We start from the raw sequence: 25,192 nt of genomic DNA on the forward strand, positions 1-25,192 counted from the left end.
ATGAAAAAAAAAATGCACAAAAAGAGAAGGAAGAATGAGAAAGAGTTAAAGAGAGATGGAGAGAGAGAGAGAGAAAGAGGAAGAGAAAGAATATTTTTCGAGTGGATTTTCGTACAGATAGATCACTCTGATCTCCGTAATCGATTTGTCGATAGAAGCCGCTAATTAGGCGAGAACGCGCACACATTCCTACACATTCCACTTTAACGCCATTTAACCCTCGATCGTACAAAACTCGCGATAGATCATATATATATACATATGTATGTATATATATATGTGTGTGTGTGTATATATACATATATTCACATATATACATAATACATATAAATATATAAATACATACGCACCTATTTAATTTTCAAACGAAAGAAAAAAATAAAAAAGAAAAGAGATGGATTTTCAAAACACACATATATATATATGATATATGTATATGTGTGTGTGTGAGTATATATATATATATATATATATGATCGGTTTTCATAGCTCTATACATTAATAAGAAAGTCTGAAAGAACTGTAATACGTTAAAAAGATAGAAAGAGAAAGAATGAAAGAAAAAGAAAGATAGCGAGAAAGATAATGAATGAGAGATACAAAGAAAGAAAGAATGTATGATAGAAGGAAAAAAAAGATAATTGTACTCGAGCGTTTTTATACATAGCCGCTGTTAAGCAATTATAAACGAGAGGACGCGAAGGGCGCGTAACTCGAACGTGAAACATCGCGTTGTATGGGTTTTTTTAATTTCGATGGGACAACATGGATTTCGCTCGACGTATAAAACGTTTATTAAATATCAATGGTGTTCACAAACGATACGACAAAATGATTTCAGTGGGACGCTTTATTAAAGATAGGGGCGAGAGAATGGAAAGTAGGAAAAAAAAATTAGAAGAAGAAAATGAACAAGAATAAAAAAAAAATTATAAAAGAAAGTTCCGATGATAAGACGCGACGATCGTGGATCGTGGAAAGTTGAAATTAAACGTCCTCGATCATCGCGACGTGATGAACGCATAACCATAATTATTGTAATACCAACGATTGTACGTACCGTTACGATATTATTATTAACAAAAAATATTGACAAAAAATCAAGAGACATAAAAAATGATAGAAGATGTGAGAGATCATGGGGGGGGAGGAATAACATTCTACGTGTAAGTGTTCACAAGGTGGAATTATCACAGGCCAATGCAGTGCAATACTTTTACCGTTTTCGATATTTCTCTTATTACTTGAAGTGGTATCTAAAGAGAGAAACAGTGAGAAAGAGAGAGCGAGAGAGAGAGAGAAAGAGAGAGAGAGAAAGAGAGAGAGAGAGAGAGAGAGAGAGAGAGAGAGAGAGTAATAACGCGAAGCAAACGTGTAAGTAGCGTAAAACGCGACGAAATAATTTTATAGGGAATAAAAAAAAAAGAAACAAATAAGATTAAAAAAAAGACGCGAGGGAATGAGATTAGCGAGATGAATTCTTGCAAAATGCGATCCGTGTGCGTACTTCGGCTCGATTCCTTAAAATAGTTTTAAAAGTAAGAATTTCATTTCGTTTCGTTTCGTTTTTTGTCGCGTCATTTCGTTTCTAAATTTCAAACCGCAAAAATCGACTTGCTATAAAAATTCGCATCGTTCAGAAATTTAACGTCCGATAAAGAAGTAGAACGAACAGTACAGGGAAATACGAGGATTATAAATTTGATCAATGGAGTAAAATCATAATTTAATCTTCTTTTTCTTTTTTTTTTTAACAGAAAAAAGAAATCGCATTTATTTCAATTCTTTTTTTTTTATGGAACAGAAGTGTACGAAAAATAAGGATTTTCGTTTTATATAAAGAGGAGTTGGGTCGAAGCGACTGATGATTCCGTAAAATACGGATGTGGTTAAGAACAAAGTTTTCATGTAATAAAATAATAATATTAATAATAATAATATTAAATAAATAAATAATAAATATATAATGATAACGATAACGATAACGATAATAATAATTTTGAGAAAAAATTATACTCGACAAAAAGGAAATAAACGGAGCATGTACTATATCACGATTTTTACATCAATGTTCACCCGACTGACGAATAAAAATAAACGAGGAAAAAAAAAGAAAAAAAAAACAAAAAGAAAGGAGAGGGAGAGAGAGAGAGAGAGATTGAAAGAGAAAAAGAGAAACAGGGAAAGAAACCTCGACGACGTGAGAAAATATCTTTTCGGAGTTTGACCGCCAATTAACGTGGTGCTTTGTCGTGTATTTTTAGCGTGGAAAACAGTGATGATTGACAACTGCGGTGTAATATCATGAATATGTAATTAACAATGTGATACGCGATATGTATAATATGTACGAGATATATATTGGTATTATTACTGTAATATGCCAAGCGTAAATGGGGAAGAAAAAAAAACGAAAAAGAAGATTAATTCTCGAACCAATATTCGGTAAGAACACACGTCGGGCAATCGTCGAATCGAAAGAAATAATTTTGTCGTTGAGAATGAATTGAAAATAATAGTAAATAAATGAAAAAAGATTTAAAGAAATTAAAAAGGATTTTCAAAAAATTTTTCTTTTCTTTTTTTATTTTTCGATGAAATTTTTCTTTTCCTGGCGTATTTTCAATTATCGCTTCATCATGAATTTATTTATTTAGAGATTTTTAATTTCGAGCGACGACTTTATTTCACTCGTTAGACGAACTTTCCCGGCTTTGTGTTAATTTTAATTAACTTAGAGATGAAAATAAAAGAAAAAATAAAAAAAAAAAGAGAGAGAGAGAGGAAGAAAAGAATAAAAAGGGGTAATTCATTTTGGTGCGTTTTAGCGCTATAAATGAAATCAAAATAATCGGAACGACGAAGTCGTTCAAGCCGATTCCCTCAAATATTATCAAATAAGGATCATCGATGAGACATTGTGTAATCTTAAAACACTTAACGATATTGAATCTTCTATTTTTTCCTTCGGTCTTCGTACGAAATTAAGTTCTTTCTTTTTCTTTTTCTTTTTCTCTCTTTTTGTTTCTTTTTTTTTAATTCTTTTTTTTTTCCTTTTGTAAAATAAAAAATTGAAAAAAAGACAAGGTAATTCATCCTTCAACAATAATGAAAAAAAAAGAATTCAAAAATATCGTTACAACTTTTCAGATTGCACTTAAATTTTCATCCGTTCGATCTCAAGGATAAAAAAGCAAAAAAATAAAAAATAGAAAAACCGTGATACAAAAGTTTAGAAATTTACCGACATGAAGTACATACATACATATACGTACGTACATACATAATATTATGTATATACTATGCAAACTAAATTCGCATTTTTGCACTCCGCGAGTGTGTGCCGAGAAAGAGAGAAAGAAAGAAAAAGAAAAAAAAATTCTTTAAATCAAATACCAACCATAGTCGAATCGAAGGGAATACTCTATAGAAGAAAAAGAATAAGAACATACGTTCGCGTTTATTCGATCTTATACGATCGAGTATGTCCTAATATGCGTGTTGATTAGATACGATGAGAAAAAGGAGAATAAAACATGGATTATAATAGAGTAATGTATTTTATGACGGGTTTATAACGGTATTAATAGCGGATATTTTGCTGATAACTGATGATAAGTGCGGTATTAAACAACCGAAAGAAATAAAAAAATAAATAAATAAAAAATAAAGAAAAATCAGTACATATGATAACTATAATAAAAGATTAACGATTATGATGATAGGCATTTTACCGAGACGTGATGTTATTCAAAAGAGATAGAGCAGGGAAGAGTGAGAGAGAGAGAGAAAGAGAGAGGGAGAGAGAGAGAGAGAGAGAGAAAGAGAGATATGCTCCATCAAAAGATAGCTGATGCGTTTTTCGTACGTACGAAAGAAAAAGAAAAAAAAGGATAATCAATCGATCAATTAATTACTCTGTTTCTCTCGAGGCTCACGCTTTCGTTCGCGAAACAAATCGAACGATTTTGTAGATTCGATAGGAAAGGATAGTGAAATAATAGAAAGAGTGGAGAGGAAGATGAGGAGGGGAGGAAAAGGAGGAGGAGGAGGAGGGAAGCTCGGAAAGGCTTAACATTGTTAATCGAATGAAAGACTGAATAGGTCGGCTGTCCCTTTCGTCTCGTTTAAAAAAAAGTGTTTGTAACGAAGAAAAAAACAGAAACAAATATTAATACTAATATTAATATACTAATACTAATATTAATAATGATACTAATAATAATATTAATAATAATAAACGTCGAATTCTAAAAGCGCAACGAGAAAAGTCCCGATCGGCCGCAACAGGCAAAGACGCTTTTAACAAAAAAAAAAAAAAGAAGAAGAAAAAAGACTACTTAAGATTCCTCTTTTTCTTGGGACGAATCTCATTTCTTGCCCGATGCTTCCAATTTTATCGAAAGAAGATAAAAAATGATATAGGAAAAAAAAGTAAAGGGAGAAGTTCTCTTTTACTAAGTCTAGGTGAACGTTGGAAACGCGGAAAATGAGGTTATGTTAATTGCAAACGGACTTCCCCTCCGCTCCGAATAATAATAATAATAATTATTATTATGAAATAAAAATAAAATAAAATAAAATAATAATAATAGTAATAATAATAATAATGATAATGATTATGATACTGATAACAAACGAATCATCGAAAGGAAGAAAAACACGCGCATTTCGAGGGTTGCACAAAAAATCATTGTGTGATATATAACATTGACAACGTGCGTATATATATACATATATGTATGTATGCATTTATATATACATTTATATATATATATATACACATATATACACATACAAACATACACATACAGAGACAGACACCGTACTATAGTTGATAGAACTGAGAAAGCGTATACATTCCTTATTTGCACAATTTTGCACATGGCGACACAATGGCGATGGCTCGTGAAAGTGAGTCAATCGAATAATTTGAATGTTAAGATGAATGAATGCGTGTGAGAAAAAGAGTAAGAGAAATAGAGAGAGAGAGAGAGAGAGAGAAAGAGAGAGAGAAAGAGAAAGAGAGAGTGCGTGTGTGAAAGTGAGAGTGAGAACGAAAGAAAAAAAAAGAGAAAGAATTAGTAAAGTATCGATGAATATCATCGATCGTTTGCGTGTGGTTCGAATCGATCTTCGATAATTGTTTGAACGATAAGGACGCATCGGACGTGTACGATAATTGTTTATAATAGTCGGATTTGTAATGTACTCATATATTCGATTGAAATATAATATTATGATGAGATCGGATTCGAAGAAAAGGTTCATCATCGTTTCTCACAAATACATTAATAAATATTGCATACATACATGCATACGTACGTACAACATGTGTTTCTCTCGAAACATACTTACTACATTATCATACAGTATCATATAATCAGGAGAAATGGACGGTCGGGGAGATTCCATCGAGCCGTCCAAAAAATCGCAATCTTTATCACTAGCGATAGTAGTATGTACTTAATTCTTGTTGCGAGTGATACTCACGACAAATCGATCGAAGAGTCGATCGTTCGATCGATCGAAGGATAGATCGTTCGATCGATCGATCGATCGGTCGGTCGATTATGAATAGCGAAACGAAAGGGAAATAGGAAAGGGGTAGAGGAAGGTGTTAAACTAAAGGGAGGAGGGAGAGGGGAGAGGAGCAACATTTATTTCTTGCTGTGAGTTGTCTCTGAAGAAAAGAAAAGAAAAAAAAAAAAAAGAAAAAGGAAACTAAAAATAACAATAAAAATAAAAAAGAACAAGAAATGAACAAAATATATATATATATGTATGTGTGTATATATATATATATATATAAAATCAAAGCCCTAACAAAAGAAGAAAAAGAAAGGAAAAAAACTAGTTACGCATGAGCACGCCGCTGCTTCTTCGAAAGATTGATTTCGCTCGAAGACCGCGAAGATCATCGAAAGAAAACGATTTATATATTGATCCACCGCGAATGCTCAGACTCTCGTAATCGGAGTAACGATGTATATAGGATCGATTCTCCGAATCTAGCGCACGAAGCTTCCTCCGTATACATTTATAATCGTACTTTTAACCGTTTTTAAGAGATTTCCATTGTGTATGTGAACGGCGATTAAGATAGGACGGATCCGTATATTTCTCGTTGCAAATCACGCGAATTGTCGATCTATGGGATTAGAAAAAAAAAAGATATTGGATAGAGATAAACAGAGAGAGAGAGAGGGAAAGAAAGAGACAGAGAGAGAGAGAGAAGATGGATCGGCTACTATGTATTCGCGCGAGAAAGGAGAAAGATCTTTCCGTTTTGTAAGAGATACATACATCGCAAACAGAAACGATGATCATGTGACTCGTTACCGCAATTGGTTATAAGTCATGTGACCGTCGTGAAAATGCATAAAACTAGATTGATCAAACGATATATTTTAATCGGTGGTGTAAATTTTCTGTGCTATATAGATATTGTGCGCGCGCTCGTGTATAATAATGCTCAACGCGATGCACGTACATACACACATAGAGACATACACATACATATACAGACAAATAGCAGACTGCAGACAGCAGACAGACAGACAGACAGACAGACAACAAGCAAACAAACACATTCATACAAGTAAACACAAAAAGTGACACACAACATGCATACACGAGGAACACGCACGATTACTTATTAAGGAGCGCATAGGAACTGGCAAAGAATGCATACACGATATATACAAATACGCGCTGCAAAGTGACAAAAAGATAAAAAAAAAAGAAGAAGAAGAAGAAGAAGAAAAGAAGTAGACACGAAGGAACACACGCAGAGACAGACAGGCGACACACATACGGTATTTTACATTTCTCAAAACACGTGCGCGCCATTACATTGTTGATACAAATTGCGATCCATGATTATTAATATTTATGATATAATTATTATCTTGCATTGTCTAGTCATACGTTATTATTGTATAACTAATGATATTAATTATTAATTAACCTGTACTATCTAGTCGCATTATGTGTTGCATAAAAAAATGATGAAAATTCCAAACGCAAAAAAAAGTGACAGTAAGAAAGAAAGAGAGAGAGAGAGAGAGAAAGAGAGAATGAGAGTGAGAAAGAGAGAAAAAGAGAGAAAGAGACTGAATGAAAGAGAGAACGAACGAACGAACGAAAGTGTGAGAGATACGAATCGATAGTGATTATAAGACTACGATCATTACGATCGCGATGATGGTAACGAGCAGCAGTAACAAAGTAAGCACATGTTCCCAAAAAAAAATGAAAAAAAAATGAAGTAATAATGAAAATTGATAAGAATGTAAGAGAGAATGAAAAGGAATGCGAGAGAACGAGAGGAAACGAAAAGAAAGGAAAAAGAATCAAGTAGAGGTACTCCCCCACAGTTGTATGTCGCTCCGTTAATTTAAAAAAAGAAAAAACTAGAAAAAAACAAACTAGCAAGCAAGCAAGCAAACAAACAAACAAACAAACAAAGCAGAAAAAGAATTAAAAAAGTCGTTGATTACAAAGCGATCGATCCGTTCGATTTGATGTAAAGTTGTAAATTATCGATAAATTGAAAGCGATCCGAATGCTGCTCAGATATATGACCATCCGTCAATATGGCGATTCCCAAGTAAACACATATATATTTTCAACATCCTTTGTAATACGTATAATTCATATGATATATATGTGTGTGTGTGTACATATATATATACATATATATCACATGCCGCATATACAACATGTGATTCATATGTCACATATACCAAATTTCGATTATCTCGAACGAAATTCGATTATCTAGATGATGCGATGCTGGGTCCATAAATGTTATTCGTAAAGTATGTTCCGCAGTACAGATAGTTTTCGTAAAAATGAGCAGATTGTAAAACGAACAATGTGTTTTCGCTTTGAAGACGATAGATGTATGTATCAAAGGATCTGTTCGTAAATTGAAAGCGCGAGAGTGTATGAATGCGTTCGTAACACATACTGTTACACATTCATTGTGAATATTGTATACGAGCAAGAAAGAGAGAGAGAGAAAGAGAGAGAGAGAAAGAGAGAGAGAGAGAGAGAGAGAGAGAAAGAGAGATCAACTAAAAAGTTAACTTTTCGTAAACACCGAACGAATTAAAAGTTTGTTATCTATTAACGAGCTGTTCGTTTTCAATATGGATACGATGGAAAAAAAGTTCTGAAGCTGACATGGACACAGCATAAGATATCCTTGCAAACGTGTGCTACATGGGAATACGCCATTATTTAATAATACAAGAGATTTCTTAGGAATCACGTATTATTTAAGCTTTACTCGCGTGGCTACGTCAATCCTTCTTTTTTCCGAAAATAACATTATATATATATATATACATGTATATACGTACACATGTATATATATACATACATATATATATGTACATACATACGTACATACGTACACGTGTATGTAAATGTAAAAAGTAATGAGTTCTCAATTAACGAATTTTAGAATTCGTTTCGAGTTTGCTACTTTCTCGACGTTTTTTTAAACAATTGTTCAACCTTATATTCGCTCGTTGCACATATATATATATATATATGTGTGTATACATAAATAATTTCATACTCACGTGAACATTATTATTTTGAAAGCGTGGGAAATCACGAATATTCCCCGTGGCAAGGTTCCGCCCACGGATCGACGTATGTTCCTCTCGAAAAGCTTACAACTAAACTAGTTAAACTAAAAGAAGAAAAGATCGTTAATTCGAAACACGCATTTACGCGCGTCTGCGTACGCGTACATACATAAAGCATACGTATATACATACCTACATACATACAACATCTATATGTATGTAAGTTTTCGAATTGCATAGAGGTTAGCCGAGAATCTATTTATAAGATATTGGACCTTCTCTTTATCGATATATCGAGCGTGTATAACTCGTAAGACCGAGGAGCTGATGAAACCGAAAAAAAAAAGAAAAGAAAAGAATAGAAAAAAGAAAAAAAAGAAAAGGGGGTCGATCGCTGTGCGAAAAACGTTCACGCGCTACGACTGTCGGAGCACCATTGGTAGTTAACGAGAAAGGAAATGACGACGATAATGATAATGATGATTATGATGAAATAAAAAGTAACGATACGCACGCGCGCGTTTCGAATAACCGAATAAGAGAAAAGAAAAGAAAAGGAAGTGAAGATGGAAAGAAGGAAAGAAAGAACGAAAGAAAAGAATTAAGAATAAAAACAAAAAAACAAAAAAGTTAAAAAAAATAATAAAATAAAATAAAACAAAAATAAAAATACAAATAAAAATAAAAATAAAAATAAAAAAACCAGTCGCTACGTGATGCACGCGTGCGTAGAGAGATGAGAGAGAGAGAGAACAAAGAAAAAAAAAAAAAATGAATAAAACGAGTATTAAATATATGCGAGGGCCATGGAGAGGAGGGAATCTTCCTTTAATCCAAAGAGAAAAAAAAAGTAAAAAAAAAATAAACAAAACAAAACCAAAAAAAAGAAGAAGAAGAAAAGAAAAAGATAAGAAAGAACACACGTATGTACGCATACGCATACGTACGCGCTCACACTCATTACACCGCGATATATATGATGATAAAATGTCATATAAGTACTTGCGAACAATAATCGTGTTCGTTTCTTCCGTTAAAAATGATTTTATTCCTCGTCGAGCAGAATATATATTAAAAAATGGCGAATAATAATAATAATAATAATAATAATATTAATAATAACGCCAAGGCAGAACGAAGAAGAAGAAGAGAAAAGAGTTGAAAAGGTATAAATGTGAATGTGATTTGAAATTTTCAAGTATACACATAACGAGATGAGAAAACATTTCGACGCGTTCGTATATTTTGTCGCGATGTCTTGTCCCACCCTTTAACTTGACATCCTTCTCTCTCCCTCTCTCCCTCCCTCCCTCCCTCCCTCCTATCCGAGGAGAACTCGCGGGCCCTATATTGCAATATTTGTACTTTTCCATGTTGAAACCTCGATATACAATAAATTATATTAACAAACTTTAATCGATCTTGATTACTTACCATTACAAATCCTTGAACAGTAGTTGGTTAAAAGGTTGGATTTTCTTTTATGTTTTTTTTCTCTCTTTTTTTTTTTTTTAAATCTATTTTTTCAATAATTTATTTAATGCACGTTTATTTTCTATGTATTCTTATAATATATATGTATGTAATTATTATTTAGTCGAAGAAGGAAAATTTTATTATTATAGGAGTCATGATGAATTCGTCGATTAAATGGAAAAAATGCTTTCTGAACGATACAACGATAATAAATTCTTTATATAGAAAATTAGAAATTTTACGTGTAGAACATACTCGTTCACGTTAAAAGAATCAGACTGATTTTAATTACATTTTTGATGATGCATTACGTTTAATATTGTATATATGTCATAATTATTCAAATGTTATTAGAATGCATTCTGTTATCATAGATAGTTTATTTTTTTTTGTTGGCATTGTACTTTTTCGGTGCAAATTCCAAACCTCGTATATAAGTTTTTTTAATTCCATATTTTTCTATAAATAACAATGTTTAATTAATGATACAGTAATTCCAACGAGTATCTATTATTTCTATGCGGATAGTTAATTTCTTACCTGTTAATAGTTTGTATACATATAAGATTTGATTTCCTTGTACTAGAACACTTGGTGTTTTCTTTCCAGGATCATCCGTGACCGTAGCACTTGCGCCAATATTTTGACACTCCTTGCTAAAGTCTTTGGAATTTATTCCAAATGCTTCTAGATTATTTACTAATGTAACCTTAAAGTTATATTATATTAAAATATTGTATGATCCGTTTTTTATTTTTCATATTTTCTCTCTATGTTAACTTACTTTTTTTCCTCCTGATCTCATGGTTACTCTCATGTCAATTGGTTCCAATTTTCCTTTGTGCAAGATCGTTGTACCAGCTAAAGTTATTTGATGCATATGCGTCATGCGACCTACAAACTTATTAATTCCATCCTCCATCGACAAAGTTTCTTGGTGTTCTTTTGTTTTTAAAATTCCAGCAAGTTGTGGATTTAGCTTCAGAATTCTACGAAGTATTGACAACGTTATATCAAGCTCATTCTATTACAATAATTTTTAATTTCATATTTAATTTTTACCCACTTCCCATCTTGAAGATTTTCTTGTTTGACATATTTTGTAAAACACTCTCTGATTTGTCGTCTTTCTATAGTGTCGCCTTTTCTGTAATCATCACATTGCAGGAAAATATATACAAATATTTCTCATATTATAATAAAGCGTAATCGTGTATGATGAAACTTTTCTTGACATCTGTTCTGTACAAAAGATTGTGCCTTCTGCAAATATCGTATCGCAATAAGACAGTAATTGTCTAAAATAGTATCTATTTACTTACTCGTATCCATATATCGTTAATATTGGTAAAACATCAGTAGTTACTTTATAACAGTCTGATACACCAACTGTATTTGAAGCAACTGGTTCTGATGGTACTGGTGTTTCGGTAATAACTAATTCCTTTAGCAAGGGATGTTTAAACTAAAGCGAAACAAAAGTGACGTTAGGAAGAAAAATGACTATCCACAACCGTTTTAACAAATTTCACAATTTAAAGTATTAAAAATTACCTCCACTGATAATAAACTTTCTACTCCTTTCGTCACAGAAGTATTGATAAGTCTTTTGGCCTTCATATCTGCCAGAAAAACGGATAGCTTCTTGTATCGTGATTTTTTTATATCTATATTTTTATCTGATGGGCAGGCCGTTAATAAATGATTTTTAAAAAAATTAGAAGTTAACATAGGCAGATCGTTGGCTTTGAGCGTTGTTTTGCATGCTTTTAAAAAGCAATATTCTAATAATTCATCCATTTCTTTTGTGAGATCTATAAATTCAGATGTTACAGAATTTGTGTTTGTTGTACTTTCTGCTTGTTCCTCCGTTTCATTTGTAATATCCTATATGTTATATAAAATTTTAATTTAGAAAATATAAAATTACGAAAATGTATTATTTTAAGATTTAAAAATATAGATATATTTACTTGAGATATGCAGTCTGTTTTATCAGCATTAACATCATCATTACCAATCTCTAATTCATTTATTAAATTAGACAGTGGTTTAGTATCATCAGAATCAGTTTTTGTAATTTCTGATTTTTCATTATCTTTTTCATTGTCATCTAAATGATCTTCTGCAGAAATATTTGGAAGACCAAGATCTGGTCTAACAGGTGATTTTCCTAATTGACAAAGGTTATCACCCATTACATGATAAATTTGTATACATTTTCCACGACCTGCAGATAAATACATATCTTCGCTGGAGAGTGCAGTGATGCCAACAGCTATCGGTGCCTATCGTAAAATTTCAAGTAAGTATTTATAATTCTGTCACTTATTATCTTAATTAAAAAAACAGTACCTTATTTTCTTCTGTGTTCACAGATACCGGTGTACCTTTTGCTAATTTACCATAAGAGTAAAATGTTATTGGTTCTTTTACTACTAATCCAGGTAACATCAAATCTGCCCCTTCAATCAATTTTGGTAATACTTGAATACGCATAGTAAAATCATGTAATAAATGTGGATGATGCCATAATGTGTAGATTGTTGGAAAAAACATCGACAAGGATGTCTCCAATTGAAAGAACAATGGTATTCTCGCAACGCAATATAATTTACATAGTTGACCATTATGAGTTACTATTCTCATTACAGTAATCGATTCTTTTTTAGGTAACAAAACTTGTACCGTTTCTTCTGTTAGACAAGGATACGTTGATAATACATACTCGCATAGTTTCTTTCTAGAATCGTATCAAAAATCAAGTAATTTAATATATATGTAGGAATATAAGAAATGAAATGAGACTCTTTAAACTAACCTTTCAGTACCCTTTAATTGGTTATTAGATTTCACTTTGAACGGTTTAATAAACATCGTAATTTTGTTATTATTCCAAACGATAGTAATACAAAATTACATACTGTAAACACTAGTAAGTCCCATTCGTATGACATTCACTTGTGTAGATTCAATACAGTAGTGCCAATATTCGAAACACAAATACGTAAATACATCAAATATTTTCCAAATATACCGTCAGAGTGCGTTGGTGTAGTGAGGATTTCTTTCGTTTAAGGTTGTCTATCATAGAGATTACAATTTTTAAGTATTGAAATATCAAAATAATATTATTTTATATTTAACGCGCGTTCGAAGCTACGTAAAGTTTAAGCGAATGTATTATTGTTTAAATATTAGTTTATCGTACTCCACGCACATTATATGTCGTTTAAATAATTATAAAATTTCCGAAAGTATTAATTTTCTAATCTTATACGTTTGATAAGAGAGTACTTCGATGTTTACTTTTTGTAATAAACTGGATCAGGTAGTCAACGATCGGAGATTATAATTTAATTGTATGTAAATATTAAATTTACAGTATTTCATATTTAAAGGTTATTACTAGCTATGTAATGTTTAATCAATTGTAAACTTTTCTGTACAAATTATGTATCGTTTCTAATACATGAATGGCTGAATACGCATTTTTTTATTTTTATATAGAATCGTATGTCGAAAGTTCATTAAAATATTCTAACCTCGTCGTGCGATATAACAAAATATATTTCTTTGCGTTTGAAATAGATTAGAAAACCTGAGCGTCGATTTATACACACACAACACACAAGCAAACGTTCGCGTCTGACGACAAAAACCCACCGTTCGCGCATTTATATGAAGATCCGTAGTGGGGGAGAATTTGTAGTGGGGATGCTGTAGTGGGGATACTGTGTAGTGGGGATACAAGCTTCTTCCTCTTTGCCGCGAAGTTCAAGGGGCGCCACTGTAGAAAACTTTTTCCACAAAAAAATATTGAAAACTGCACTTGCGCAAACAATGAGTGCATACGTAATTTTTGACTGATTTTAATGAAAGAGGTCTTATTTTAAAGATGAAAGTTTGAACAAGAACATAGTCTTTTCGAATTTTGAAAAAAGCTTCATTCTCATGGACAAAGTACTCCCAAAGAAATAACAATTTACGACACGATCTTTTTTTCAAAGAAAATAAAGATTTTTCAATGATTCGAAAAAGTCATATCCTCGTTTAAACCTTCATCGTTAAAACGAGACCTTGTTCATAAAAATCGATTTAGTATTATGCCTGTACTCATTGTTCGCGTAAACCATTATAAAATTTGAAGTGACGAACAGCCTTAATTTCCATTATCTTTTGATACCATTTGACCCGATGATACAAACATTAAACATTTATTATTTTCTCCTTGAATTGTTTTAAAAAATAATTTATGATAATATCTATTATTATATGCTTCGTATTACCGATCGTAAATATCTATGATCAATCGTCTGTTTTCCGGTTTTATTTTATTTCGAATAGATAGTAGGAGATATAATAGTTCTTGGTTGTGACGTTAGTGGGCGACGAATTAATAAGATGGTTGTTGAGGATTGATGCTTCATCTAAATCACGTATGCTATTGTCAGCGAAATTAAATACCAGGGAGAATCTTCGATAACAGTGAGGTCAATGTTATCACTGAATTTACGTTTACCAATGCTGAAATGAAGCTAAAGCATGTTATATATGGTCACGCGTGGATTTTACGCGGAATATTGTCGCAGATCGCCCCTCACGGGCTCTGCGTTTCATCGGATTAATATCAATCAATGGCTTTATTTGAGAAGAGGTATACTAATAAAGTATTGCTAGATGATACAGAGAAGTTGACAAGTGTTATTGAAAATGCTAGAACAATCAACGGACATACGGTAAGTTTTTCGTTTAATACGATCATTTATTTAGTTATTGTAACTAATAATAATAGAATTTAGATAATACTTTTGATAGTGGGTATTTGATAGTGAATTGTTTTATTGTCAATATTTTATTATACTTTCTTTTTTCTTTCCTTTTCTTTTCTTTTTTTTTTTTTTTGTTTTGTTTATATAGGAATATGTAATTAGAGTACAACGTGGTCCTCTACCTGAAAAAACGTGGAGAGTGAGCAAACGTTACAATGACTTCGTTCAACTTAATGCAGTTTTATCATTATCAGGCATTGACTTGCCATTACCTCCTAAAAAGATCATTGGAAACATGGAGCCTGACTTTATAGCTCAACGTCAACTAGCTTTACAGAATTATTTAAATATCGTACTAATGAATCCCATATTGGCATCATCTCTTCCTATGAAAAAATTTTTAGATCCTGATAATTATACAACGCCGCTACATGGTAGGTTATATAAAGAGGTTTTGTTTACTTGTATATTTTAGAGGTATACATGTAATTTCTTTTTGTTCTTTTAAGAAATAGCATTACAGCAAGTGTCACTAGCTTTAAGAAGTGATGCTAATTTCGAAGTTGGGAAAGCTATTCCTGATATGGGATGGCGGTTAAGAAAATATTACTATACTGTTAAAAATCGTCAACATCCAAAGCAAGAATATTTACTTGCTTGGGTAGAATTTGGACCAGATAAGCATCTTCAGGACAAAGATATGCAAGGAGTTTTCAAAAGTCTGGGCACTTTGAAACATAATTACATTGAACCAATAGTTCATCAACATGTAACAGAGAATGGAGCTCTTATGATAAGAAATTTTTGTCCAATGGGTACACTGCGTGATATACTTTGTATGACCAAACCTAAGCAGTCATTTATAAAAAAGTATGGAAATCCAAAACAAGTTAAATCACTCACACTACCTGAAGTTACTACTTATGGTTATCAGGTTAATAATTATTGAACTTCATGATGGAAACAAGTATTGAAAGTACTAGTTGCTAATTCAATGTATTGTATTACAGATTTTGGAAGCACTGAGTTTTTTACATGAGAAAGGATTACCTTATGGGCATCTACATACGGGCAATATACTATTGACACAAGGATGTGCTAAGTTATTAGATATAGAGAATGGCCTTTTGGGTTTACCAGCATTTTATAGGCCTTATGTCGTTCAGAGAAGAAAGCTCCATGCTACGGTTAGTTCAATACTAAATAATTAATATACAATCATTTTACATAAGCAACTAAAGTGACTTTTTTTTAGACTCAAGTGGATGTCTATTCGTTTGGACATGTATTATATGAGATGGCATTTGGCAGACCATTATTGGAAGCAATGTGTTCTGAAATGCCAACTTGTGATATGACGTTAAAAAATCTACTGGAGGTAATTTTATCACCAGAGGCTCTCAAGCAGGACTTACCCAAGGTTCAACATTTGCTAGAGCATCCATTTTTTGAAACAGTGCGACGTGCAAACCTTGCTATCACTTCGATAGAAAAACCACATTTTAAACTTAGTAATCATCTGAAGGAAGCTTTGCAAGAAGCAATGAATAAAGCAGAGCAAAGATTGAGAGATGAACAAAAGGTAGCTAGACATCAGAAAAGGCTTGTGAAGGTTCAAGAATTAATGAGCTCTGAAGAAGAAATGAAAAAACGGAAACAAAAATTGGTAAGATTCTTCGTTCTATTGCAAATATAATAAATGTTCACGATATCTATATTAATGGAAATCTTATTATTTGTGTTAGAAAAAGGAGCAAAAACTAGCACAGGAACAACAAATGTTAAATCAATTGGGAACAAATGGTACAAAACAAGTAAATGGTAAAAGTTCAGAAAGATCTGATAGCCCTACGAGTACATCTACAGCTACCAGTGTTGGAACTTTAACGCCACCATCGCTTGGTAAGTTTTCCTTAGTCATATTATTATTATTTTCGTTAATACTAATCAATGTCCACCTTTTTAATCAGCTGGGCACAAAAGTTGATGGCGCATACTACGGTCATTTCTTTCACGTAGGTCGTTCATTTCCATTCACGTTTGTTGAAATTTATTCCATATCATCGCATGAATATACATACAAAATTCTTTACATATATTACATATTTTACATGTATTAAGAAACATACACGCATTTTGTGAAACAGTACTGTAAATTATATTCCCCCTATATAAATCTTTATGCATGATTAAAATATATACAGGATATTAAAAAAAAAAGAGATTAAAACTTGGAAGACATATAGTACTTGTTAAGCTAAGTAAAACGTACTTAGTCAAATAGTTGATTCACAAAAATGATCTTATACTCTTATTTTGATATTTGCAAACAATGTCATGTACTATATATCTTACATATCAACAAATACAGAAATAAACAAAAACATCAACAAGTACACCTCATTTTATAATCATTATAAAATAATATTTAAATTTAATTTCAGTGAAAGATAGATAGGATTGGATGAACTAGTTGCATGGCCTTCCAGTCTTCCCATTTAAATTCTTTGTATATATATTTTTTCCTTTTTATGTTTATTTTAAGTACTTAATTTATCCATCTCCCTTAATAATATGCAAGATTTACAGCAACTAAGTATCTACCAAGTGAAAAAAGATAAGTAGAATAGTATCTGTAAATATTAAAGTAAGAGTACATTAAGGTAAATCTTTCAGAAGTAAAGTTACTGTCATGACAAAAATTAAAAATTATTTATAACTCCATAAAGATTAATTTTTCAGTCTATTTTGATTAAGTGTTATTTAATCAACTAAATGAGCAATAATGTCCTCTTAGTTCTATGAATCCTTTTTTTTAAATATCCTATCTATATATATTTGTCTAACAGAAAAATAGGAATATGTTGTAGTATTTTTACATGGATATATTTATTTTATGTTCATATATTTACTTTATTGCCAATATATATACATATGTGTATATATATATATATATATATATATATATATATATATATATAATTAAATAGAATGCAAAAACTATGTTTATATCATGATAAATATAATAAACGTAATAACATCGAAATATTTTTAATCTAAGGTTTTACAGAAATGCCACATGGTGATGTACCTGTTAAAAACAATCCATTACCAGCATCTGTATCATCTGGTGGAGCAGCAGAACCCCCTATATCAAAAGCAGGCAACGAACGTGCAGCTTTACTCGGAAGTATCTGTTCTTTTGATAAAAGTAAACTTCGTAGAATTGTCAATGGTAACCATTAGAGAACCTTCTCAAAGAACAAATCATTTCGTAAGTAATGTTGTTTTTTTTCTTGTTATAAGAATATGCGAGTTTATTGGATTAAAGAAATGTTTGTTCTATGTGAGACAAATTTAAGTACAACATTTTAAAATTATTTAGTATTGCAAGTACCACTCTGTGTACAGAAATCTACTAAATTATGGGTGTACTGGTAAAAAGTAATGTAGAGGAAATATTACAAGAAAAAAAATATATATATATATATATAATTACATACAGTATTCTAACAAAAAGATCGTGAATCAATTGGAAGACTTAAAAAAACTATAAAATTAGAAATAAATGTGTGATTATTATTAATTTGGTAGTGTTTCAAATTATATAAAAATTCTTTTATTTATCTTTTAGTAGTATTATATAGTACCAAATTTTCCGACGTAAAAGATCTTATAGTCACATAGTTCTTTTGTGAAGTATTAATGACTTATGAAATATACTTTTGAGAAAGAGAAATACTAAATGAAGAAACACATGCATACACACATATACATGAAATAAATACGATATTTAATCGTATCGTATTAAGAGATAGAGATACGTGAAATATAAATGTTAATATTTCTTTATATATATTTTATTATTTTTTTGAGGTGTCTTGCGTGCAATCTATCTAAGCTCATATTACGTACGATATTTGATCATATCGTATTAAAAGATGGAGATACATGAAATATGAATATTAATATTCGTTTTATGTATCTTTTATTATTCTGTTTAAAGACATCTTTGTGCAATGTATCTAAATTTATATTACATATGTATCTAGTTATTATAGTAATCACGTATATTATTATAACAAAATTACAAGAAAATTCTAATATATATATATATATATATATATATATATATATATATATATATATATATAATATATAGAAAACCAAATTTTAAGGATTACAATGGTAAATATAAATATAATTGTTTTCTCACCTCCTATTGTCTGTATACATTATAATATGCATAAAAACACCAGATAGGAATAAACAACAATAACTAAAGAGAAGTGCTTCTATAGAACTACATTTATATCTCTATAATTTTTTAAACTGAATTCATATTTATACAGACAGTAAAAAACGTGAACACCAATTGTTTTTATCAGAATCTTATCAAAAAAAATATTTTGATTATCTCTTCCTTTTAAAAACCGTCCAGAAAAAGATATAAAAGTTCGAGAAATTTGTTCATATCTTAAAAATTTGAAACTGTTTAAGATATATAATAATATTTTTTACGTCAAATTATTTCTTTCATTCTAGATATATCAGACTATTTTTATTATGGAATATTATGTGTAGAGAAAGAACAATATGTGTCAGAGTGTGATAATATCATATTTTAGTTATTTCTTTCATTAGCCCTATTTTTTTTCTTTATATATATATATATATATCTATTTAACGTTTATAATGATAAAAACACATAATTTATGTTTATGTATGTGGAATATAAAGCGAGAGGATCGTATGTCCTTTTTGTATCATTTGTAAGACCACTATTAACCAGTTTCATAAGCAAAAAAACGTGCCAAGACATACGTAATTATTGCGTTGATAAACTTCGTTATAATGTTAGTTCGTAGAATAAATTATCTCTCTGTAGGATAAACAGTGAATGTAATATGTTTTATCTATCGATACTAAATCGGAAAATGTAATATAAACGTTATTTTAATACGCGTAAGTGTCTTGTATGTAGAGCTTTAAAATGTCTCTAAAATCAAAAATGATGGCTACCAAGAGACAAAAATTACATGATAAATTGTGTTTTAATGAGTTTAAAAAAATTTTTAAATAATTAATTCTTACTCGAACGATATAATTATGTGTACAGTGATTTGAAATAATTTGAGTAATGCTTTTAACAAACAGATCCATATATTCTACAAAAAAAAATTTTTCTTTTGTTTAACAATTATTAAACAATTATTTTTATTATTATTATAATAAAATTATGTACACATTCTGATGTCACTTTAAAAATTATAGAAAAACTATATTATATGTATATGTGGCTCTAATGATTGTATCATGATGTCAAGTAGTTTGTATAGCTTATTTAAACAGGAACAGAAATATACTGAAAAGATTAATTTATAGTAGAATGTCATTGTTACCATAGTTACGTCGATGTGTAAAGAATGTTAAAAAACATTCATATCAAAAAAAATCCATATCAGAACAAAACACATTTCGCTATTTAATGATATTATATAATAAAAAATTTTAGAAAAAGATTCTTACACACAAAGAAGGAATTATAATTTGAAAAACTCAAATAAGTTTAGAAAATAGAATGTTGTAAGAGAAGAATATTAACGCTTTGACTTAGCCAAAGATCTTTTTATAGCTACTACATACATTTATTCTAAAAAAAAAAAAATAAATAAAATAAAAGTGTTAAAGAGTAACAGTAGTTATAATAATGAAGTTTTTATTGCACTGAAAATGACACATACAAAAACTATATATATGATGATGAAATATATAAATAAAGTATAAATATAAACCAAACACATACTTACAATAAAGTGAAAGCAAAATTTAGAATAAATGCTCTTTTGGAATTAAAAAAATCTATTTAATGTTATTTTACTAAATAATATCTAATTTGATAGCTATTTGATTAACCTTATAATTTGATGTTAATATATATATATTTTTTTAATTATATATTATTTGTGGATATAACAGGCTTCCAACAATGACACTTCTTTAATAAAAGCAAGTGTAAATCATGCATACATAATCCAACAATTTAATCTGTAATCAATGCTAAACTAACTATTCTAAAACTTACATATTTGGTTTCCAATGGATTTATTTAAAATAATAAGATGCAATAAATAAATAGAGAAACACGATAGAATAACATAAATTAGAAAAATATTACAAGATACAAAAAAAAAACGATTTTTGCTGTAAAGAATTATTGTAAATACAAGTATCTCTATTTCTTTGAAGTGAAAAGTAATAGAAATCATAAAAATACAAATTTTCTATTTTGTAAACGATTTTTAAAATTACTATAGATGTTATTCCTTGAATATTTATTTTATATAAATTTTACTTTACATTTAAGAAGACCTTTGTATACTTAATTGTATACTAATAGATGTCATACATATATAAAAATAGTATTTATGTTGTAATGTTGTATTTTACGTTTTATTTATTTCAAACTGTTTTTTAATATGGTTCATTGATTTTTTTATAAAAAAAATTTATATAATTTATGAAAATAAATATCAACGAATAATGGAAAATGTTATAATTGTATTAATAGTACAAACTTACTATTAAGAACAAACTTTTAAAAGCTGATAAACGAGTACATACAGTTTTCTAGATAATTATACAGTTGGTAATTGCAATAGGATTATTATTTCATTATAATAGAATTGTTATAATTACTGTGATCAATAGTTCTAAAGAAACAAATTTTTTTTCAATGTTCAATTACGTTATAGTTTTTTGATAAATTATTAAAGATTATAAGATTATATATAATCTCCTTTCAACCATATATATAAGAAAGTATATTGATACTTTAATAATTTAACTTAAACTAAACATTAAATCATCAAGTCATACTAAAAATACAAGTCATAGCATTTTCAAAATTATCTACATCTTGCATATTCAAGAATTTTTATTTAGGAAGCTTTTGATTAAATATATTGATAAATTTTTCCCATTCGCCTTTTTGTCATTATTGCATAAATATGTACATAGTGATATGTGTTACTAAATGGATAAAAAATAAATTACAATTTACATTGATAAATATCATACATATTTTCTATATAGATACATATTTTTCAACAAATTCAGTTTCAAAAAAAAAAAAAAAAAAAAACAAAGAAATAATGTAAAATTATGTAATTACTAATTAATGATTTTTTCCAATTTTGTATTTCGTTAATACCTTTAAAACGATATGTAAAATTTAAACTGTATATCTTTACCAATATTTTTCCATCTTTGTATTGGCGAATGACAATTAATGCTAGGAAAAAATTATCTGTGAAATTTAATTTGCTGTCATAATTTTTCATGAAGCTTTTCCGTTGCTGTCTTTAATCTGTAAATTACAGAGCAATTAAAAAAAAATAAAAAAATAAAAAAAAAATCTCAAAAAAGAAAAAATCTCAAAAAAGCCATACCTGAGAAGTTCTTCCTGAATATGATCAGTGATAGCTTTTCTGGCTTCTACTTCTGTGGCTTTAGCTTTTTTTAAATTCTTCAACAACTCACTAAAATCTATAGGTTCACCATAATTCATGGTAACCTTTTTTCGCGTTTTAAACATGTAAGGCGGCTCGTTAGGAAGCACTTGATCCATGCCAAGATGACATATAGGAATCACTAGCGGTGTAACAGGCGATTCTAATATCAATCTTCCAATACCCCACTTCAACCTGTACAAAATCAAATGTACTTCATCAATTTTATTGCAATTGTTCTTCATCAATTTTAAATTATATATACACATAAATGATAAATATATAGACCTCATATTGTCTTTAAACATGTTGACTTTTCCTTCAGGAAACACGTGGATCCAATCCCCAGAAGTCAGCTTTTCGATGCAGAAGTCAATAGCTTCCTGATAAACACCATGGCCTCGTATAATAGGTATGCACTTGCCAAGCATAAAGAAGTAGGAATGCCAAACATTCGTGAAACAAATGTCATGTGCGGCGAGGGACCACCTCATCTTTCGACGATTCAGCAAATGTCTCAGGTCCAGTGTGGCTAAATGAGTTCAGAGATTTTCTGTCTTTAATTCTTTCATTCGATCGATTAGCGACGTCATTCTGAGAAAGAAAAGATTATATATGTCTCAGAGGGAGAGTTGCGGGCATATTCAGAATACGAGAAACGAGAGAGAAACGAGAGAGAAACGAGAGAGAAAAGAGAGAGAGAGAGAGAGAGAGAGAGAGAGAGAGAGAGAGAGAGAGAGAGAAAGAGAGAGAGAGACAGACAGACAGACAGACAGAGAAAGAGAGAGAGAGAGAGAGAGGGGGAAGAAAGAAAAGAAGAGAGAGATAACCAAACTTTTTATTTCAAGTTTAAATGGATAATTTATTAGTACGTAGTAGATGATAAATACAACATGATTTATGTATGTATGTATGCATGCATAATTTATATTTTGTTACAGGTAAATGCGTTGTGCAATCAGAATAAGTGATGAATCGGTCGATGCTTCGATCATTTTGCGGTAACAAATAAAGCTTTGAACTTACCCCATATTCCAGGATCGTCGAAACAACTGTGATGATTCGAGACAGTTATAAGAGGAACATTTTTTGGTCGTTCATCTAAGGCCCGGGTAATGATATGTTTGTTGTACACCAATGCTTTATTCAGCCATTCTTAATGAAAGAATATTTTTATTAAGAAAATTATGTTTTTGTTATATATATATTTTTTTCTTACTAAAACGAGATTTTTATATAATATGTAATATTATTGTATATGTAATATATGTATTATATTCTTGTAAATTATTATATATGTACATATAATATAGGTTATATATAAGGATTTCGTTTTGATAAGAAAAAATAAATGTTTAATAGATTCAAAGAATCGGTGATAATTATTTAAATGTAATTCTAAAATAGTTTTAAAGGTAGTCTTTTTAAAGTTTTCTTAAATTATTCAAACGATTTTTGATTATCATGTTGAATTTATATTATTTCACTATGGACAATACTGATATCATTAATTCAATACTGATATCTTGAATACCAAGTAGTGGCATTGTAATAGTTTTATCAAAAATTAATTCGTATTTATTATTATATTATTTCTTATATTTACTAATTTATATACAGATTGTATATAGATTAGATTACAATATGAAATATATTTATAAGAATTCTCTCTTTACTTAAAAAAAAAATAAATATGCTAAAATAATAAGTAGAAATTAATTAGAATTATGTAATAAAATAAAGAAATAAAAATTACCTTTGTCTAATCACGTAGGGCAGACATACACATAACTCATTTACATATAATAGTTAAAATCACTTAAGAAAGATAAGCAATTATAAAAGATAAACTTGTAACTTTCTAGTAACTACCAACTACTTTAATCCTTTTAATGTTTCATAATGATAGTGGAGTGGAAAGAAAATAGCATGTAAAAAGAATTTTATGACATTTTATGAGTCAAACAAGTAATATTTTCTAGAGCGCAGAAGATATATATAAATATACACACGCACATAGTAGACAAAAGTAAGAGTGAAAGGAATAAATGTATTGCAACGAGTGAGAGAACTGAATCATCAATGAATAAAAAAAAATCAGAATCATCTAAAAGTACTTATTATCAATTATACACAATAACTCCTCTAAAATTCTTATGAATATTATCAATAAGAAAGAAAAAGAAATTAAGGTCAAGCAAAATGTAGATAATGCAGTGATCTTAAATGGTTAAATTACATTAAAAAATAATACTGCGTCATAATATGATATATAGAAACAAAGACGCGTACCTATTAGAATCTTTGAGAATATTCCAACAGCGGCGAAGGTTATGCTGCTTGCTATGTTCCATAATCTTGTTGGAGTTCGAAGTTTAGGTATGATCCACTTGATATCGTACATCATAGTGCTATGTTTCGTTGACTTCGGTGAACGAAGAAATGAGAAGTAATGTAGTTCTGCGAGGGAATGGGAAGCGGTATCCCCGCGAGGGACTGTCCACTCTTTCGTAATTCTGATCAGCCATCTTCCTGCCAACTTCACACCATTTTTCATGAAGTGCGTCACGTGAGACGATCGAACCATAACACTCGTCTTTGATGAAACGATATAAAAAGTTCTTTGTTAATTCAATCGGAAAAATAAAACGAGTATCGATGTCATACGCGTTATCTAAGTTATATATATTAAATTGCTTACCTCGAACGTGACGTTCACGAGAAGGAAACAGCGCCTCGCTGGCCATGCGCGATATCAATCTTTAAATGGCGCCACTTTAAAAAGCGCGCGCTTTTAAGTAATAAAATCGAGTCTATCAGACTACCTCAA

General features: G+C 30.1%; 3 protein-coding genes across 5 annotated transcripts; 1 reads left to right on the top strand and 2 right to left on the bottom strand.

Annotated features, from left to right (window-relative positions):
• Positions 1-10,266: 10,266 nt before the first annotated feature.
• On the bottom strand, positions 10,267-13,719 carry LOC127064395 (eukaryotic translation initiation factor 2D). Its single transcript, XM_050995402.1, has 9 exons — positions 12,901-13,719; positions 12,435-12,822; positions 12,053-12,367; positions 11,634-11,966; positions 11,402-11,544; positions 11,146-11,226; positions 10,864-11,068; positions 10,620-10,788; positions 10,267-10,538 (listed from the first exon to the last, which is right to left on the bottom strand). The coding sequence occupies exons 1-9, from the start codon at positions 12,954-12,956 to the stop codon at positions 10,459-10,461; spliced, it is 1,770 nt and encodes a 589-aa protein (XP_050851359.1). The 5' UTR covers positions 12,957-13,719; the 3' UTR covers positions 10,267-10,458.
• Positions 13,720-14,297: 578 nt separating this feature from the next.
• LOC127064397 (PX domain-containing protein kinase-like protein) lies at positions 14,298-23,259 on the top strand. 3 transcript variants are annotated; one of them, XM_050995406.1, is made up of 8 exons: positions 14,298-14,818; positions 15,000-15,285; positions 15,361-15,785; positions 15,862-16,038; positions 16,107-16,517; positions 16,597-16,753; positions 16,822-16,866; positions 17,913-18,051. In XM_050995406.1, exons 1-7 carry the CDS (start codon positions 14,717-14,719, stop codon positions 16,836-16,838), a joined length of 1,575 nt encoding a protein of 524 aa, XP_050851363.1. In that variant the 5' UTR covers positions 14,298-14,716; the 3' UTR covers positions 16,839-16,866; positions 17,913-18,051. The 3 variants fall into 3 exon arrangements, with proteins under 3 accessions (XP_050851363.1, XP_050851362.1, XP_050851361.1); XM_050995405.1 differs by lacking the exon at positions 16,822-16,866 and adding an exon at positions 22,688-23,259 and having other exon boundaries at positions 14,313-14,818; positions 17,913-18,125; XM_050995404.1 differs by lacking the exon at positions 16,822-16,866 and having other exon boundaries at positions 14,319-14,818; positions 17,913-20,650.
• Positions 21,297-25,151, bottom strand: LOC127064406 (tafazzin). Its single transcript, XM_050995436.1, has 6 exons — positions 25,064-25,151; positions 24,655-24,958; positions 23,389-23,517; positions 22,651-22,894; positions 22,303-22,557; positions 21,297-22,220 (listed from the first exon to the last, which is right to left on the bottom strand). The coding sequence occupies exons 2-6, from the start codon at positions 24,947-24,949 to the stop codon at positions 22,181-22,183; spliced, it is 963 nt and encodes a 320-aa protein (XP_050851393.1). The 5' UTR covers positions 24,950-24,958; positions 25,064-25,151; the 3' UTR covers positions 21,297-22,180.
• Positions 25,152-25,192: the final 41 nt, after the last annotated feature.

This window comes from Vespula vulgaris, chromosome 6, assembly GCF_905475345.1.
Source record: "Vespula vulgaris chromosome 6, iyVesVulg1.1, whole genome shotgun sequence".
Classification (NCBI taxonomy): domain Eukaryota; kingdom Metazoa; phylum Arthropoda; class Insecta; order Hymenoptera; family Vespidae; genus Vespula; species Vespula vulgaris.

What these genes read in the sequence shown, in the direction of transcription:
- LOC127064395 (XM_050995402.1), bottom strand. Translation starts at nt 12,956, where the DNA reads ATGTTTATTAAACCGTTCAAAGTGAAATCTAATAACCAATTAAAGGGT. An exon ending in CAATTAAAGGGTACTGAAAG is followed by an intron (nt 12,823 to 12,900) that starts GTTAGTTTAAAG and finishes ATACGATTCTAG; the next exon opens with AAAGAAACTATGCGAGTATG. An exon ending in TGAGATCAGGAGGAAAAAAA is followed by an intron (nt 10,789 to 10,863) that starts GTAAGTTAACAT and finishes TATAACTTTAAG; the next exon opens with GTTACATTAGTAAATAATCT.
- LOC127064397 (XM_050995405.1), top strand. Translation starts at nt 14,717, where the DNA reads ATGGCTTTATTTGAGAAGAGGTATACTAATAAAGTATTGCTAGATGAT. An exon ending in GAACAATCAACGGACATACG is followed by an intron (nt 14,819 to 14,999) that starts GTAAGTTTTTCG and finishes TTGTTTATATAG; the next exon opens with GAATATGTAATTAGAGTACA. An exon ending in TTACTACTTATGGTTATCAG is followed by an intron (nt 15,786 to 15,861) that starts GTTAATAATTAT and finishes ATTGTATTACAG; the next exon opens with ATTTTGGAAGCACTGAGTTT.
- LOC127064406 (XM_050995436.1), bottom strand. Translation starts at nt 24,949, where the DNA reads ATGGTTCGATCGTCTCACGTGACGCACTTCATGAAAAATGGTGTGAAG. An exon ending in ATTCTCAAAGATTCTAATAG is followed by an intron (nt 23,518 to 24,654) that starts GTACGCGTCTTT and finishes TCTTTCATTAAG; the next exon opens with AATGGCTGAATAAAGCATTG. An exon ending in ATGTTTAAAGACAATATGAG is followed by an intron (nt 22,558 to 22,650) that starts GTCTATATATTT and finishes GATTTTGTACAG; the next exon opens with GTTGAAGTGGGGTATTGGAA.